This window comes from Danio rerio, chromosome 17 (assembly GCF_049306965.1).
Source record: "Danio rerio strain Tuebingen ecotype United States chromosome 17, GRCz12tu, whole genome shotgun sequence".
Lineage (NCBI taxonomy): Eukaryota > Metazoa > Chordata > Actinopteri > Cypriniformes > Danionidae > Danio > Danio rerio.
The window spans coordinates 29283599-29302395 of NC_133192.1; the positions used below are offsets into that span (position 1 = coordinate 29283599).

The window sequence follows — 18797 nt, forward strand, 5'->3', positions numbered from 1 at the left end:
ACTTATTTATTTCTCATTTTCTGTATATTTTATTAACTTGATGGTGTCATTAGGCTTTAATACTTGCACATTTTATGTTTATCTATTTTATAGACATACCTAAAATGCTTTGGCATTTAAGTTTGCTTATAACTTGAAAGAGAGCGAAGCAGATTTTACTTGTTAGTGGTTGCTCATTGCGCCTAAATAGCATAAAAGAAACAGAAATAATGGATTTTTTTTTTTTTTTTACTTAACCCGTTGAAAAGATACGGTGTAAAACAGTGTAATAGTAAATACAATTACTGTTAAATTAAATTGTTTTGTTTGTAGCATATAGTTAACCACTCATGTGATGTGGGTAAATGGTGTGTTTTAGCCTGGCGTCCACCACAAGTGTATTTTGACCTATATGCGAAGCACTGATTGATTTCTACATAAATGCCTGGTCACTCCTTGTTTGAATAACCAGAGTCTTTCTAATTGCTCTGTCTTTTTGTCCCTTGTTTAGGCAGAAGGAGAAGATAATCTAAAGAAGATGCAGCTGATGGAGCTGGCCATTCTGAACGGAACATACAGAGACACCAACATCAAAGCGCGTAAGGGGATATGCACATTCACACAGCTACAACTAAAACTTGTTGGTTACACTTTATTTTGATGGTCAGTTTGTTGAATTTAAATAACGTTGCATCTACATTCCAACTAATTCTCATTAGATTATGAGTAGACTGTGGGCTTGGGTTTAGGGTTGGGGTTAGGGTTACGGTTAGTGTAAGTTGACATGTAGTTGCACAGTCTACTAATACTCAACTGGACTATTAAAATAAAGTGTTACCAACTTTTTAAAAATACATACACACCAGAATCAAAAGATTTTAGGGAATTATGTGACTAGCTGTGATTGTTCAACAGTGACTAAAGAGATTTGCTTAAGCACTTAAACAAAATCAAATGTGTTTGTAAGGGTACACACATCAAATACATCAAGGCCAACCATTATTTAACCTTAACTAACATGTAAATGCACACACATTCACATGCATTGGTATTTAATCTAACCATAAATGAGCATTTAATAAAAGCACCGAGCACTTGATAGTTCATCAGACACGAGTGTTAATTCTAGAAAGAATCCTGCTCACCACAGACTCCTCATGAAAACATCTAATCATCTGCCCACAGTCTAGTATTTCTGTCTCTCTTTATCCCTCCCTCTGTCTCTCCCTCTCTCTTTTTCTCCCTCTTTCTCTCTCCCACTTCCTTTCAAAGCTGTTCCAAATGCAATCACAACTTGCATAATCCTGGTGTTGTGGCATATACAATCATTTTCTGCATGATTGTGTGTTTTAGACTGTCTTCAGGTCATAAATGTGTATTACTGCTCAAATAGATTTGCATACATCTCTGCCCATTCCATGCATATTCATTACTGTGATAACATTTCCACAATGACAGAGGGTTTTGGGGCTTTTTATACTCGGTAAAGCATGACTGTGTGTATGTAAGTGTTGTATGGATTTATGAATTTGTGCATGCATATTTGGATGTATATGATGGGGGTGTTTCTTTATCAGAAACAGATTTGTTTGATTCTTTTTGGCTTCAGTGCAGAATATTCACAAGCTTTTTAATTTTCAGCAGTGATGTGGGTATTTCCTCTGCACATCTGCACTAAATGTCCCAGTGGCGTGTAGAGGTTTTGATTCATGTGGGAAAACTTATGGCAATATTATGGAATCAATTGTAGAAAGTCCAGTGTAGAGTAACAACCATAAGAAATAACATCACACAATGCAGTGAAGTGCTGCTTCCTCTACACGCCGCAGGATGTTCAGATGTGCAGCTTTATCAATCAGTTACTCTGTGTTGTGTATTAGTGCCTCTGTTTTGATGATCGGTTTGCCCTGGTATGATCAATCATCAGATTCTCCTTGTGTTTTAGTTTTGATTAATTTGATTTCTTTATGTAATGATTTTGGTTGTGGGCTTTGTTTTAGTTTGCTTTTAGAATGTCACTTTTTGTGGTTCATTGACCATCGCATGGACTAATTTTCCTTTATTTTTTCCCCACCCCCTTTTTTCCCCTCTTCTCGTGTACTTCTGTTTTCCTTTTCCTTGCCTGTGCTTTTCTCACTCATCTGTTTTTGGGACTTCTGTCCATTTCTATTTTTCCCTCTTTCTACTCTGAAAATTGTACACACAATCACACACCCAACCTCCTCCTATCGCTCTATCTGTTCCATTACTTTTCTCTGTGTGTCATCCTGTTTCTCCCTTTCGCTCTTTCTCTCTTTCACTCTTTGGTTTACGGCAGCCACCCTTGCGTTCTCTCTTGCAGCAGCGGCAGCGGCTGCTCAAGGCCCTCGGCTGATCGCGGCCCCTCCGGGTCAGGTCCTCCCCCCAGCCACCCTCAGGCCCCCCACTCCGGCAGGGACCCCCATCATGAACATCATTAGGCCCACTCAGATGGCCACTGTGCTACCCAATGGCACCCCTACCCTGGTGCCCCCGACGCCTGATGCAGGCATTATCTACACCACGCCCTACGACTACCCTTATGCCTTGGCACCCACGTCTCTGCTGGAATACCCCATCGAGCACAGCGGAGTCCTAGGTAAGCGGGCGTGGGGGCTTGGCACTTCACCCTTTGGTGTCCCGCAAGAGGGCACTCCCGGGGTGTTTTACGGGGGCATATTGGATGGGGCGTCACCCAGCCCTGTTCAGGACTCACTGAAAGGTAAATATGTAATGAGTAGCTCGTGCTAGCAGTCTGGGTAACCCAAGTGATTTAAGTGATTTAGTTACATAAATACAGATACATGTTGTGCCACTGAGACGGGCTGGGAAAGGGACCACTTACCTGTGTCTTAAACTAGCTTTATTTGTCCTTCTAAATGTATTTATTTATTTTTTGCTGCTGTGTAAGAAGTCTTTTCTCAGGACACACGCACACATTTGCTCTCGCAGACAGTGGCGATATGCTTGCTTGCACACATCTTTTTTTTTTTCTTTTTTTTTTTTCCTCGTCTCTTGCTGGAGGCTTTGTCAGGCAGGCTACTGGTGGATCCCCTTGGATTTCTCCTGGCTTTTGAAATCATTTCTCTCCTCCCTGCTGTAGAAAGCCTTGGTACCAGTGCCGAGCGCCAGAGAGTGAGAGAGAGCCCAGAGTCCCATTGGGGATGTTCATTAAATTCTTCCACTATTCTCACTGTATCCAATTGTCTTATTTTTACCCTTGTGAACTTGAGCGCCCGACCCTATTCAGAGAGACTTACCCATACTCCCCTACCTAGTGAGGGTCTTCTGCAAATGCTCACAAAGGAGATAATAACTACCACATCACAACCTTTTACACAGACTCATCACGTTTCATCAAAGCTATGTAAACATTTGCTGGTCAATTGTTTAAGTGGACATGCTGGTCAATAACATGAAGTCCCAGTGTTGTGCTTGACTAGCTTTGGCTTTTGATTGAATTTGCTCTGGTGATGGTTCACTGGATTCTGTACAGTCAGCACACTTGGATCTTCTAATGGTTCTGGGTTTTCAATTTTTTTTAACCTAAACACTAGCTAGCTTAGCAGCCTTTTATTTACTTACAGTATTGATTTCAGCATCAAACCACCCCCAGACCAGACCATGTTCTCCCTCACTTACACTCTCGTTCACTCACTGGGCTTCTGTGCAATCAAAAGTGATTTGTTGGACATCTGCTGTTGCAGCATAGCATGTGGGCGTACACATACACAGAGGTAAATGTTAGAGCTTCCAGAATTTCTCCAGAGGAGAATAAAAAAATTTGTCCTTAGCAACTGTTCTGTGATTTCATTATGCGATTTGGTACAGTTGGCACACCTTGGCAGGCCCACATGAAGAATCATTCAGAATGAAATGCCTGTCATCCTCAAGGTTTATTCCCCTTCCTTCAATAAGCTGCCTCAGTCTGCTCATGCCAAGAGCAAAAGAAAACAAAACAATGATGTCATTGTCATGTTAGATCGATTAAATACATTGATGTAGAATTATAGCAACGTATAAGGAATAATAGTACATTCTGTACCAGTATGGGTTTAAATTATTTTCATACCACGACTAAAAAAATTTATATCTGCTAGATTCACATCTGGAGTTGCATTTCAGGTAGATTATTATAAAATGTTTTATTGATTGACTGTAAAGAACAATCAATATATGGAGCAAAAGGGGACTAAAGGCATTGGATTTTCCCTTTTTTTTAGTTTATAGAAAGAACTCGCTTTTGGTGTTGAATAGACCAACTTTTTCAACTTTTATTTGTATAGAACAGTTACTAAACTGTCAAAGGTTATCCCCGGTAGATTCGTTCTGTTTTTAATTTCATTTTTTTCACTGAAGTGTAGTTGCAGTCTTTATTTTCCTTTTTTCATCTGGAGTTTTTACTTGAGCGTTCATGTGAGCAGAGAAAAAAAGTGTTTAAATAGTTTGTTGAAATGCAGCTACCTTGAGTCAGGTGCTGTCAGACATAAATAACAGGGTGTCAAAATGTCATTACAAATTGCTATCAAATGTTGATGTTTTCGCTATATTGATTGTTTTTTCAAAAAAACTGTTTTTTTTTTTCTGATTCCTTGCCCACCCGTCTCAAACTATTTTAGGATCTTGTGAGTCAAATCAATTACTATGTAATTTTAAGTTGCAAGTTATATTGTTACTTTTGTATGCTTTTATTACACTTGCATCTTCTACCCAATGTTTTTAAATTGTGAATATGTTCTATATGTAGAATCATTATGTGCATATATTTAAATGTAAATAAGAACTTGTGTGTAAAGCCTGTTTCACAGTTTGCCTGTTTAAATTTGAACTAATTCTCTTAAATGAATCAGATCACTGTAGAGTGTACCCTGCTTTAGTATAAGAGGCAAGTTTTGTGCTCTAGCTGTGCTCCACAGGCTTTATTTTTTACTGTTTGTTGTTTTTTTTGTTTTGTTTTGTTTTTTTATCTGAACTGAACCATGTCTAACCTTATGGACCTGTTGTAATCTAGGTGCAATGGCTACTAAAGTGCGGAGACATGATTCACGGGTCCATCCTTACCAAAGGATAGTGACCGCAGACAGAGGTTAGTTAGAAAAGATATTCCTATCTTTTTATTATTATTCCTTGTGTTGCTTTATCTCTGAACGGGGGATCTTACATTTGTGTATATAATTACACTGCATATTTTTGACTATGGATATGTGTTTACATAAAAAATAATGCCTCTGGATACTCTCAGGTTTAAAAAAAAAAAAAATCATGAATATAACTGAATCAAATGAGTTAAAGTAGTCTTATACGGTGGCACATTCCTTATCTCCACCTACAAAATATAAACTGTTGTTTGTTGTTGTTGCTTTATTTCCTGTTCAAATCATCTTAAGATACAAAGAGACTATTGCATTTGTTGTCAGCACTGGCTAAGTGCTTAAGTTATTACCTCACTTTTTTATTTATATATATACATTTTATTTTTGTATCTCAGGTTAAGCTCATAGTATTTGATATGTTCATCTCAAAGTGCAAATTTGTACTCCACACCCAGTTAAATTTAGGTACTATTTTCCAAGTATTTTTTTTATAGCAGATGTGTTTTTGAATACTGTGTATATACATTCACTGGCAAATAAAGAGAAAGTCTAAAGCGATATTTCACGATTTTTATCTGTTTATTTGCGTAACTTAGAAATAGCTCTCTGATTCCCCCTCACAACTAATGACACTGTTCATAACACGCATTTCGACTCAAGACACTAAAATGTTACTAGTTTTGTTTGTATGTGTTTTTCTCGTTTGTCCATGCGATACCTCTCTGCTTTTGTTTGTGGGAACACGGGGCATTTTAGTGCTTTAATTACATGTAATAACGTTCTGATTGAACTGATCATGATGTTAACATGTCATGATCATAACCAGGCTTAGCCTGTGTTTGTCTCTTGGCCATAGGGGGTTAAACAGAGATTGCATTCATTTTGCTGTTAAAGTGATGTCATTCCGGTCTCTTCTTGCTAACTAATATCTTTTCTACCTTTTTTTTTTTCCTTTTTGTTATTTTCGTTTTTGTTCCTAACCACCTAGCCGCCACCGGCAACTAACAAATGACCTCTGAACTCTGAACTCTTCACCCAATGATGAGCCGCCCAAGCCTGCCTGCTGATCAGATTAACTGGTAATTGCCTTTTGCTAGCCTGGTGGACGCAGAGAGAGAGGCACCTGTCCAAGCAGTGATCCTAACACAAACCAACATAAAACACAACAACCCTCCATACACCAACACGTTGTGTAGCGATAACAACGATGATATTCTTTATTGTTTTGTTCATTTTTATTATTATTATTTCTTTCTTTTTCTTTTTTAAATCTCAAATGACTGGGTGGATGTTAATAGTGATGTTTCGTTACCCGAAAACCTGCACTGAATTTAAAAGCAATAAAGAAGCGTCTTCTGCTAATTCAGCCCTTAAATGCATTTATACTCAAACTCCAGTAAAAAAAAAAAAAAAAACTTGGTGACCCTAGTTTTATCAGTCATGACGCTAAACAGGGCATCAGAATCCAGTTGTCTATCCGCTATCCCCACCCATTGAAACTATCAAAATGAATCAACAAAAGAAAAAGAAGGAAAGAAATCTGCACTCACACCAACTTGTGTATTTCCTGCCCTTCTCTGATGTAATCCTGTGTTTTTCAGTTGATGAGTTTTACTGTGCTGACACATTCTGGGTGTGCCTGTCCAGCTGACTTAGAGCATGGCTACAATGACAGACTGCAAAAAGCTTGTTTTGATTTCTTTGTTCTGTTACCTCTCCCTGTTTTTTTTTTTTTTCTTATATTTCCATGTAATCTTAATAGCGTTTGGCAATACGTGCAGGTGTATACGTGCTGTACCTGTGCCAGCTCAATAGGGGGCAGTAGGCGAGATATTGGGGAGAAGTTTTTTGGAGTCTTTAAATCTAGGATATTCAGGGTTGGACAGCTGGGATATGAACCGGAATCAGTTTACCGAACTATGCCATCCCAAAACTCTCAACCCTTCCCCACATACAGTGCCTGAACTTTCTAAAAATCTTTCTTTGAATGAGCTGTGAGATAAAAGACAAAAAAAAAGTATTATGTGTGCACATTTAGCCAAAGGGTTTCCATTTAATGAATTTCTTCTATATATATATATATATAAAAGTATGTATCTAACCGCCAAGGGTTCTGTCATTTTAGTCTAGAGTTTGAGAAGGTTTGATGTCATGCCTGCATCTGTTTGTTACAATAGCGAATCCTTAATGAAATGGTGATGAATTTTCCCATAAGACGCTAATTTCCCCGAGGATGGACAAAAGCATTGAACACTAAGGAAGATGAATGAGGTAGACAGAACTGGGGGGATGGCTTTAACTCACTTCACACCTTTTTCTGCTTGATTAATCCAAATTTTCTTATTTTGATGTCTCCCCCAACCCTTGTCCCAACTTCCAAAAAAGTGTTAATGTGAATTAAAACTAAACTTGTAAAATGCCTTCACAAACGAAAAACAACTCTGAATTATTTGGATTTGCCGAATTAAACAGCCCATCCACAATGTGTCCTGCACACAACCCCACCCCCCTCCCAATCTCATTTCTGTACACCCTCTCAAGAAAACATAGGATGTGAAAGCCATGTCTGCCTGTTCAAATTGCTTTATACATACATATATATATAAAATGTATACAAATGTATATATGTCATTGCATACTAAAATACAGAAAGATCAAAATTAGATACTTTTACAGGGTGCTGGAGAAGAAATATATTTTTGGCAATTTTAGCTTTTTATACTTAACTTGCAGTTACAAAAATATGAAACCTAATAAAAAAAATTAAATAAATAAAAAAAAAAACATTTGTAGAATAGTACAGCGAAAGGTGGTAAAGAAATGTTGCGTGATTTTTGGATACTATTGGCCATGGGGGAAAAAAAAGCAGACCAAAATAGTCAAACCTTGGAATGTCGGAGGAATTGCATGATGTTAAAAGAGAAGAGAACAGTTAGAGAGAGTTAAGTGCCTTATACCAGCGGTCGTTTTTTTTTCCCGAGTGTTACATTCTGTTCAATAATATCCAATACAAACTAGTGCGGAGCGAGCAAGGGAAGGTTTGTGAAGAGGAAGCACCCCAAGAGTTAAACCACGAGGCTGTTGCAGTGTTGTGCCACTGAATCTATTCTATGCAAAGGAATAGCAGTCATTTGACCAGCTAACTATGTGCCATGATTCGTCTTCCCGACATTAATTTGAAGTCTCGTTGTTTGATGTTTTTCCTTTAATCCCCATTTGAACAAATTGTTTATTTGTTCTTTTTTTATCATTGCATTATTCTTATATTACGAGGACAAAATCAGCAATGCTGTCTATGTATTTGGTTACTGTGATTTCTGTCAAGAACAACTGCCAATCATGATGATGTGGAAGTCTGCCAGGCGTTTTAGAATAAGGAGATTTCTCATTTAATTGGACTTTACCTAAAACCTCCTCTTGTTTCAAGACTTGCAGACTGGAAACTTTCAATCATTGCTTCAGTTTTTTTTCGTTTTGCTAAAATATACTGTTTTTTATGCCAAGGAAGTGTTTTTGTGTTTCCTGTGTTTTGAGAGAGAAATGCATAATTGTTTAGCTCACTTTGGGTGTTTCACAAATGCAAGATGTAGCTCTGCAGTGCACTCAACTGTGAAGAACACATAATGCAGAGAGAGAAAGAATCTAGCATTTATTAAAAGTATTAAAAGAAAGGGCATGTAGACATTTGTCTGCTGCCACATTAGTGCCAAACCTGAGATCACAGAAGAGCCGCAGTATCAAATAACACACACTTTTCAGTCGTTGAAACAACCGGAGGTGTTCATCACATTCTATAAGATTACACTCAGTTTTGTGTCCTGTAACCCTGGCAGCCTTCGGTGTAGTCTTGTTCTCTTCAGTTTTGTTACTCAAAAAGGTCAATGTCTTTTTCTTTTTCTCCTCCTCAGTGTTAGATACATGTTTTTAAGCATATTGAAATAATGAAATGCAATATTAGAGAGGTGCAGAGATGCCGTAATGAACACAGAGAAACGGACAGTATTAAACGAATGCCCTCTGCCATGTTACTACGTGCTGTTATTGTTTTGGAGTTGGGTTTTAGTCTATCAGGTGTACGGAGAAATCTCTTGTGTTCTCTTCCGCCTGCCTACTACATGTGTAATAATGTAAATTACAGCCATTGTTACAGGTTTCTAATGTATTTTTCTAACTTCATTTTCTATGTACGATTCATTTTTTTCTGATCTCTTTTGTGATGAAACCCACTACACACTTTTATTTTGGTTTTCCCATGTCCTCTCTTCTCCTCTGCCCTCCCTCTCGGCCCACTCTTTACTCAGATCTATCTCTCTCATTGGGAGCGTTGCCTTTTCCTCCAGTTATTTTTGTTTTTCTTGCTGATTCTTTAGCTTGTTTAACTCATTAGCAACTTATTAGTTCCTCTTGTCATAGGTATTTTTACATGCTTGCATTTAGTTTTTATGGTGTATGCTGTTATTTTTTCTTATTAACCTCCTTGGCATTTATTTTAATAAAACATTCTTAGTAAGAATTTTACTAACTTGCTGATATTATTTTGTGTTGTGTTCTTTTTTTTAACCAATTTAATGAATCTACTACCTTGGTCTGGTTCACGGACTAACACGATTAAATCTGGTGTGTGAACATTCTCACATTTTCTCACAAATATGCACATGTACAGACACACTCATACTCAAATGCATTTTCAGAGGTGCAGACACATTTAATCTCTCGATCTCTCTCTGTCTCACACACACACAAACACACACTCACTCTCTTCCACGCAGTCTAACAGGTAAATGTGCACGAGGCAGTCCGTCCTCCACTCGCTCCTGCACTCTTGTCGCTGTAGAAATCTTCCCAAGTGTGTTGTGCTGCCATGCCTTGTCTGCATCACTGTTCACGCAGTTTACTGGTGCTACTGGTGTTTCCTCTTTTATTTTGTTTGAAAATGTACAAAAACAAATGCTGCTTTCTCTTAAACTGGGTGTAATTGGAATTTAGATTTTTATAGAGATTGAAAAGGGTGAGTTCATTCCAAAATGTAAATTTGAGCTTTGCAAATATACACGCAAGAGCACAAATCAATTTCTTTTATGAAGTCTGAGATGTTTCTATTAAACAGTGTATTCACACAAAAATCTCTTCAAAATTCACCAAGAGCAAAGAGAATGGAGCAGTTTTATTTAAGTGTTCTGAACAAACAGGATTGTTTATTAGGAACATAGTTTTGGACTTTGTGGAAACATTGTGACTCATACCTGCTTTACATACATTCACTGGTTCTTGCTGAAGCTCAAACATGCTGTGTGTCGAACACGAATTAACCTGTTTTTTCACAAGTCATGCATGTTTGAGCTTCTTAACTTTCGGATCAATGTTTATATATAAAACAAAATAGGAACAGTGGTTTTTCTTTAGAACGCTTCAGTCAAACTGCTCAATATTCTTCTGTTTTTGATTTCTTTATGAATATTTTGAAAGAAAATATTGATTAAAGAGAATTTCATAGAGGGATTTTATTTGAATATATTGGTAACACTTTCTATTGAGCTGTGTAAAATTCTTGATGCATTATAATGTTTGCATGTAACAAACTACGAAAAAATGTCATATTGAGATAATCATACCAACAATTTTTTAGTTAAATCGTTAAGCAGTACTTTAAATCCATTCATTATTAAATTCAAATGTATCCTGAATAATTTCATAAGAATAAAGTTCTAAATTTCTATTTTAGAATTTAGTTAACCTCTTATTTTAGTTTATGTTTGTGTATTCATTTATATTAGGATACTTTTTAAATCTACATGATTTCCCCCAACACATTAGAAATCAATATATATATTTAGCCCCTTTTGTTTGCCAGGCAAAGAGCACTTATTAATGATGTTTTAGCACTTTATAATTGGGAACACATTTTCTAATTATCACCTTTGCAATGTCTAGTGTGTAGTTTATTAATATTTTAACTATTTAACTGCCTGCTCTACCAAATGGTTGACCATATTTTGACCGTTTTAAGTAATGACTGTTAAAGTCATTTTAAGAGTGACTTTTAAATAATGGTTTACACACAGCATTGTTGGTTTACAAAAAAAAAAAAAACATACAAATATTATCTTTTTGTTCTGTAACACTTAATTTTGGTTTCATTGTAAAACAAACAAACTAGAATACATGTTATTCTATACATGTAGAATATTTTATGGCAAAAAAATAAAGATTTAATTTTCGAAGATGTTTATTTTTGATGCGTTTCATATTTTCATATTTTTCATAATAAATGTAATAATTCTGGTACTAATACCATAAACCAACATAGCAACCATTTGGTAGAGACGGATATTTTAGAAATTTAGGGATGTTGAAAAAAATGTGATAACTAGCAACATTAAGAGTTAAGAAACGCAATCCAACGTTTTTCTCGGTGGGGCAGTTAAAAGGGTTAATGTAGTATGTATCCGTTTGGTTGAGGTGTAGGATTAAGGGATGCAGTCATACATGAAGCAATAATAAGCCTAGATAGCCAATCTAATAACAATAAGAAACATGTAGAAAAGCCTCCTTAATAAAGTTTTACATTTAAAAAAAAAAAAAAAAAAAAACAGCTTTGTTTTTGTCACTGAGCAGTAAAATTAACTACCATCAACACACCATAAAATATGAAAGGGGTATATTTTTAACTTGAACAAATTTATTAGTTATGCATGAGAATAAATAAATTATATATTAATACATTACGAATACTGTTTTAATCCATTAGATTTACAGGCTTTATGGAAAGCGTTATCAAAATATCTTTATTTGTGCAACAAATATGCACTAAATCCATGGGGGTTTGGAGTGTGAGTAAAGAATTAAATTTAAATTTTGGGTTGAACACTCTTTTTTTTCTTTAAATAATACAAACTCCAATGATAACTGGAAATTTGACCCTCAGGAATCATTGTATTTACTGCCATGGTCGAATGTATGAGCAAAGTAATGTCCATTCTGGCCCAAATTCTCCAGTGCATCTGTTCTTTCATTCAGACTTTATATATAGTTTTTGAAGGTCGTTTGACCTGCAGAGGCGGCAGCGAGTCGGTGTCTGGAAGGCCTGCTAGCTGTTTGCTTTCAGAGCATCTAAGTGGACAAAAATACTAACAAACTAGTCTGCCCTTGTAGGAACTGCTTGGATACTAAAGGCAGTGTCCTCACTGTATAACACATTTACACTTTTTTTTGTCTGAAGGAAAATGTTTTATAAGCACAACCCAATCACAATGTGTATTGAAGTGTTCGTTTGTTTGTTTTTTCTGTTCATTGAAATTTAAGTTTTTGCGCATTGCAACTGCACAAATAAATGTTTTTTTAGACCATCTTGATCCCAAGCTTCAGAATGTAAAACAAATGATATATTGACTGACTGAAGTTGTATTCATCTTCATTTTGAAGAGCGATTAATAAAGCCTTAATATTATATTAATAAAGGGAAGGTTTCTCAAACAAACAAACAAAAAAAGCCCTCAGGGAATGTTTTTCACAGGTTACAATCACCAGCTTTCAATTTGTTGTGCTTTTATTATTTTTTGATAAATCATTCAATTTTAATGCACCTGTGTTTAAAGACAAACTGAATGAGAAATGTATAAAGTTTATTAGAGCATTTAAGGAGTTTATAGCATGTTCATCCAAAGAAATGTAGCATTAAAAAACTATTGAATGTGAAAAAAACTTTTGTTTTTAATAAAAACCTTGATAAAATCTCACACCAAATTCCTAGGTTTGTGCTAAAACATTTAAACTGTATAAATACTGTCAGAACCTCCATTGATTTATTAAAGGTTGTAAATTAAAATGGATATTTTATTTAATAAAAAATACACATCAAAAAGGTTGAGAAGGTTCAGTCTATATATAGTTTCTATTTGATGTATAAAAGAGAGAATTTGTGAAAAGATGACCTGTTATTGATGTAATGTGTGAAATAAAGGGCCGTGTTTCCAGTGTGATGCTGTTCAATTGCTGTACATGAGGCTGTGTTTTATTAGCTCATTGCTTTGAGGACATCAGATCAAGCTCCCTCACTCTCGCTCTGCAGTTTAAATTCATGGCCTCGTGCTCAGGTAAGTTACATTCAATTAAAGAAATGCCAGCAAGCCTAAATGTCACAGGTTTATTTACTGTAGCATATACAATGAAGCAGATTCTGTGAGTCTGACCTGCAGGGCAGAAACTGATGCAGGTTTTTATGCTGCTTTCATCTGTGTGGGAGTGGGGGGGTGGTAAACTGATAAAACATCAGACGCTGGACACTGTTTCACCATTTGGGTTTTATTCACTCCATGTAATACATCACCTCGGAGAATTTAACCTTGTAGCTACAACCAATCTGATCTAACGGCAAAGGAATGCTTAAACGGTTAGTTCAAGCATCCCAAAGTGAAAAACATTTTATTTATCATTTACTTGCCTTCATGTCAATTTAGACGCCATCAGTTTATTCATCTTCGGATCAAATAAAGACAGGTACATCAAATCTCAGAGATTTATTAGTGTTTTACAATTTTGAGATCCTACATGAAATAAATGATGTCTGAAAAATTGTATGTGTTGAATTTAAACAAATAAAAATTAGTAATATTCTGCTTAATTTATTTGTTTAAATTCAGCCCAAATAAATTGTTTACAACCACTTACCTTTAAAAAAATATCTAGTCAATCTAAGAAATCATTTTTTTATTTCAGTGGATTTTATAATTTAATAATGGCCCTTCAAATTAGAGTTTCAACCCAGAACTACAGAGAAACTAAAAACCCAACTTGAGAACCCAGTTTAGCTGCTCAGACCATCAACAGAAGATGAAACAGTGGTAATATATGTTATAGCGTCACACTCAGCGGTGTCTCAGTAGGTCTGCTATCCTGTGGTCATGATTGTAATTTACCAATGTATCAAACAAAATACGGAATTTTATGTGTGTTTTTGTTGTTAAATTACATTGCTGAGTCTGTTGATAGATTTAGTTTCAAATGAGATTTCTTATTTAATATAAATATAAAAAAAATAATCCAGTTTGAATTTTGACTGAGAAATTAAGCAGAAAAGAAATTGTCCTGCTGATGTAGAGGGTTAGAAAAATATACCAGGAACTATACTCAGGATGACTGAAGGAATCAGAATTTTATTTTAGATCCTGTGTCTAAATTGGTTTTCAGATTTACATACAAAAAAGTAGGGCAAATGTATTTTGGTAATTTAATTCACTCTGCAATAAAGTAAACCGCTCTTAATATGAATGGCCATTTCAATCATTCACCAGATTTGGTAAAACTGCAACTTCATTTGGAGGTAAATCAACTCTGTTTTGAATGCCACAAAGCTGTTTTCATAACAGTGAACAGTTTTGGGGAAAGTTAATTTAGAAAGTAATGCATTACAATATTGAGTTACTCCCCAAAAAAGTAACTAGTTGCATTGCTTAGATACTTTTTATGGAAAAAAGATGTGTTGCATTACTTTTGAGTTACTTCTTCATATACCTGCCTGAGTTTTGATCTCTTTCAGAATTTGCTCGTTATTTTCTTTATAACAACACACTGTATATAACCTTCACCTTCATTTACCTTAAAAAAAATAAATAAATGAATAAAATAATCTCATTAGTTTAGTAAAATCACTGTCCATTGAGGCAATCCCCCTTTTCTTTCATGTGTTCAAATGAATGAGAATACTGCCATCATAAAAATGTAAGGCTCTGCCATCTTGGTTTTTCTCTTTTCTCGCGGGAAGATAATTTTCTCATTATGATTCAATATGATGTGTAAAATTAAATTCAACAAACTAATTTTTAAAAGTTTTTTTATTTTATCTAAAGTTTTGAATATTACTTTGAATATTTTCAAATATTTTTACTTATATCTTTATACTTTAAATATCTTTAATATTTATTTTTATGAGTAATGCGTTACTTTACTCGTTACTTATTATTTTTACTTTTCATTACTTGTATAACTTGCTTGTAATGTGTTACCCCCAACATTGTATATAGGTAATATTTTATGTGGTTTCTAAAATATCATAGAATTCTACCTTTTTTTTTGTACACAACAGTTGTATCAAATAAAATGTATATAGGAGTTTTGGCCGAACAAAAGGCTTATGGGTTTGAAACATGAAGGTGAATAATGGGACCGGGGAGTATTGTATTACAATCGGGTTTGTTGTTGTAACACTGTCCATTTGACCAGTCAGATATGGTGAAGTCATATTATACACTCCAAAGCTCTTTTTATGCATTTGATAAAAATTGTTCAACTGACTGAATTGAACCCTTCTGAGATCAGTACACACACACACACCCACACTTCATTATAAACACAGCAATTATGTTTAGTTTAAATTTTAAAAAAATAATTTATACACAGAGTTATCTACACACCGTTTAACAGAATAAGATTAAAGGGTTAGTTCACCCCAAAATAAAAATGACCTCATTTACTCTCCTTTGTGTGATTTTTAAACTGTTAAGAGTTTTTTTTTTTTTCTTTTTGAGCAATGCTATTCCATAGTAGTGGGGAAGTATTAAGTCCATAGCTATGTCTGAAATCGCATACTTTTATACTATATAGTACATTTAAAACAATATGTGAGCCAAGTAGTAAGTCTGAATTCATAAAATTTGAAAAACAGTATGTGAGAAGTATCCAGATGACCTATTACTTCCGGCAAAATTCTAAAGTGCGCATCTGATGGATGCACCGGTATCCTAAAAGGCACCACGCAAGAATTCATGAATAAAGGAAGCGACGCAACTGATGGGGGTCACGTGATGATGACAAAATGACGGATGTAGTACGTCTGAGTTCCATTCATACTACTGACATTCATACTGTATAGACCATTTTGAGGTATGTAAACAATAACAGTGGTCCTGATGTATTTCTGTTTTACACTTTTCATTTCCATTGCTTCTGAGAATCCAAATAAGTCCAAATATTCATAAAAGGCCCCATGGTGTTTTAACGTAAAAAAATGTCACTGAATTGCCTTTTGTTACAGTTATGAAATAGTTTGACAGACTGAAAAAAAATATTCAATGATGATTCCTTGGATTTACTACATTTTTTTTACGTTAAGTGGTTGTAAACAATTTATTTGGGCTGAATTTAAACAAACGAATTAAGTTGAACATTATTAAATTTAATTTGTTTGTTTAAATTCAACACAAATAAATTGTTTGCAAAAGTTTTGCATGCAACACTTTTTTCAGTGCAGCAAGCAAGAAATGTACAAGGGCCATTATGACATGACATCATCACATTGAAGTGAAGTTTATTCATAAACTATTTTCGAGAGAATCATGTATATTTGATTGTTTGCGGCTGGTCTCATATTTTCCAATTCATGATTCACCAATCAGAAAATTCCTAAGCTACTAAATTCTTTGTTCCATATCACAGCCGTCTTGGTTTTAAAAAAATCCCCCTTCCACCTCCAAATCGGCAGTACATACATGCACCTAGTAAGTAGTTATCGCTTGAGAACAACCACTATCTGTTCATTAGCTACTACAGCAGGGGAGATCTCGAGATCAACCTGAGCTTTAAGTCCCCTCTCACCTTGCGAACAGGAGGGAGCCCCGAGCTTGAGGATCTTACGAGCTAAGGGCTCTCTCCCGGGACATCATGCCAAACAAGCTTTATAATCAATCATCAGCTAAGCGTGAACTTGAAATGGTCTTTTTTTTTTTTTTTTTGGCAAAGTAGTACGTTTAAATTCAAATGCTGTACTAAGTAGTAGGCGATTTTGATGCAGCCCATGCGTCACAGCAACTAACATATTTCAAACTATATTCTTTTGTGAAGAAAGAAACTTTTTGAACCAATGAAATGTGAGTTAAGATGACAGTATTTTCATTTTTAAGTAAACTCCCTTTTAATCACGTAATCTGTGATTGTGTAGCCAAGCACAGTGTATCAAAGTCTGAGAGATCAAGCGGAATTAACTACTGTTAAACAAAAACCTTTTTCTTTCATTTTGATCCGTCTCCTTTTTTCTCCCCCTAAATAGAAGCAGATTTAATTTGTACATTGCCTCTATTAAAAAAATCTTTGTGTTTCGATCAATTAGTAAAGTTAAAAATGGATCTGAAACTCAAAGCACAGTTTGTGTGGCTCTGTTCCCTCGTGGCCCGGCTCATCTCCGGCTTACCCCAGCATCTCTCTTGCTCTCTCCGAGACTTTCGGTGTTTTGTATGACGGCGGAAGTCAGTTTTGGCCAGCAGAAGTCGAGAGATCAAAAGCGTGTTTGTAAGTGGAGCAGCTGGCAGCTTTATCAGAGAGAGGGAGGCTGTCGCGAGTAACAAACGAGCCCGGTTCCTGCAGAATAAATCAGGAGCATTCATCAGGACACAGCTGCGTGTGGTGTGCGAACGAGAGAGATGCTCTTTTCTATGTGTTTTTGGCATCTCGTGGAGCTTGATGAATAGTGTCTTGTGCTTCAGGTCTCAATGACCAGCTGCTGGGGAAGAACTTATATTTCTGTCGCTCCGAAATCCTGTTTACTGAGAGGAAGAGCACACCGTTGCTGGAGCCGCTGAAGCTGTTCTCCATAATGCTACGAGCAACTCATAATTGCCTGTCAGAATCAGCCATCACAGGAAACACTGTTACAGAAATCATATAGGAATGTAACATCTGTGAAATGACAGTGTTGCTATTGCTAATGTAAACAAAAGTTTAACATATATATTTGATTTAATATAATGTATTTACAAAAAATAAATATTAAGTACAAAAGATTTCCCAGAGATGGGTTGCGGCTGGAAAGGCTTCCACTGCGTAAAAACTTGCTGGATAAGTTGGTGGTTCATTCCGCTGTGGCGACCCCGGATTAATAAAGGGACTAAGCCGACAAGAAAATGAATAAATGAATGTACAAAAGAAGCTTTAAATAATGCTGACCTGACAAATACATGTTTATTTGTTTTTCTTTAATTAAAGTACCTTATAAACATTAACATTAATTAAGCTGTTGCATTATTGTTGATGAACTAAAACGACTAAAACTGAAATAAATATAGAATAAAAGCACAAAAAAAGCAGTTTACAAAAGAACTAAACTTTTTGCCAGTGTTGGGACAGTTTTAAAGGGCCAGTTCACACAAAAGTGAAAAGTGATTGAATTGACATCAGGATGATTGTGAATAAATGATAACTATTTTTACCACTTTATTAGGAACACCTTACTAGTACCGGGTTGGACCCCCTTTTGCTTCAGAACTGCCTTAATCCTGCATGGCATAGGTGCAACAAGGTCACTGGATATTTTCTCTTTTTCAGACTTTTCTCTGTAAACTCTATAAATGGTTCTGTGTGAAAAGCCCAGCAGATCAGCAGTTTCTGAAATACTCAGACCGGCCCGTCTGGCACCAACAACCATGCCACATTCACAGTCATTTAAATTCCCTTTCTTCCCCATTCTGATGTTCGATTTGAACTGCTGAAGATGTTCTTGACCATGTCTACATGCCTAAAAGCATTGAGTTGCTGCCATGTGATTGGCTGATTATAAATTTGCGTTAATGAGCAGTTATACAGGTGTACCTAATAAAGGGGCCGGTGAGTGTACATGTGTGTGTTCATTTGATCCATCTGAGACATTTATATTATCAAATCACAATTATCTAAATGAGGGGTGTCCAAACTCGGTCCTGGAAGTCGGTTTCCTGCATAGTT

General features: G+C 35.7%; 1 protein-coding gene across 4 annotated transcripts in view; it reads left to right on the forward strand.

The window, feature by feature from the left end:
- qkia (QKI, KH domain containing, RNA binding a) overlaps positions 1 to 9618 on the forward strand; it is an 87289-nt gene extending 77671 nt beyond the window's left edge. Inside the window, 4 exon segments of one of the 4 annotated variants that reach the window (NM_131224.1) lie at positions 491 to 578; positions 2297 to 2719; positions 5009 to 5083; positions 6079 to 6504. In NM_131224.1, the coding sequence (NP_571299.1) occupies positions 491 to 578; positions 2297 to 2719; positions 5009 to 5083; positions 6079 to 6095 (603 nt within the window). In that variant the 3' untranslated portion in view covers positions 6096 to 6504. 4 annotated transcript variants of the gene reach the window in all.
- Positions 9619 to 18797: the final 9179 nt, after the last annotated feature.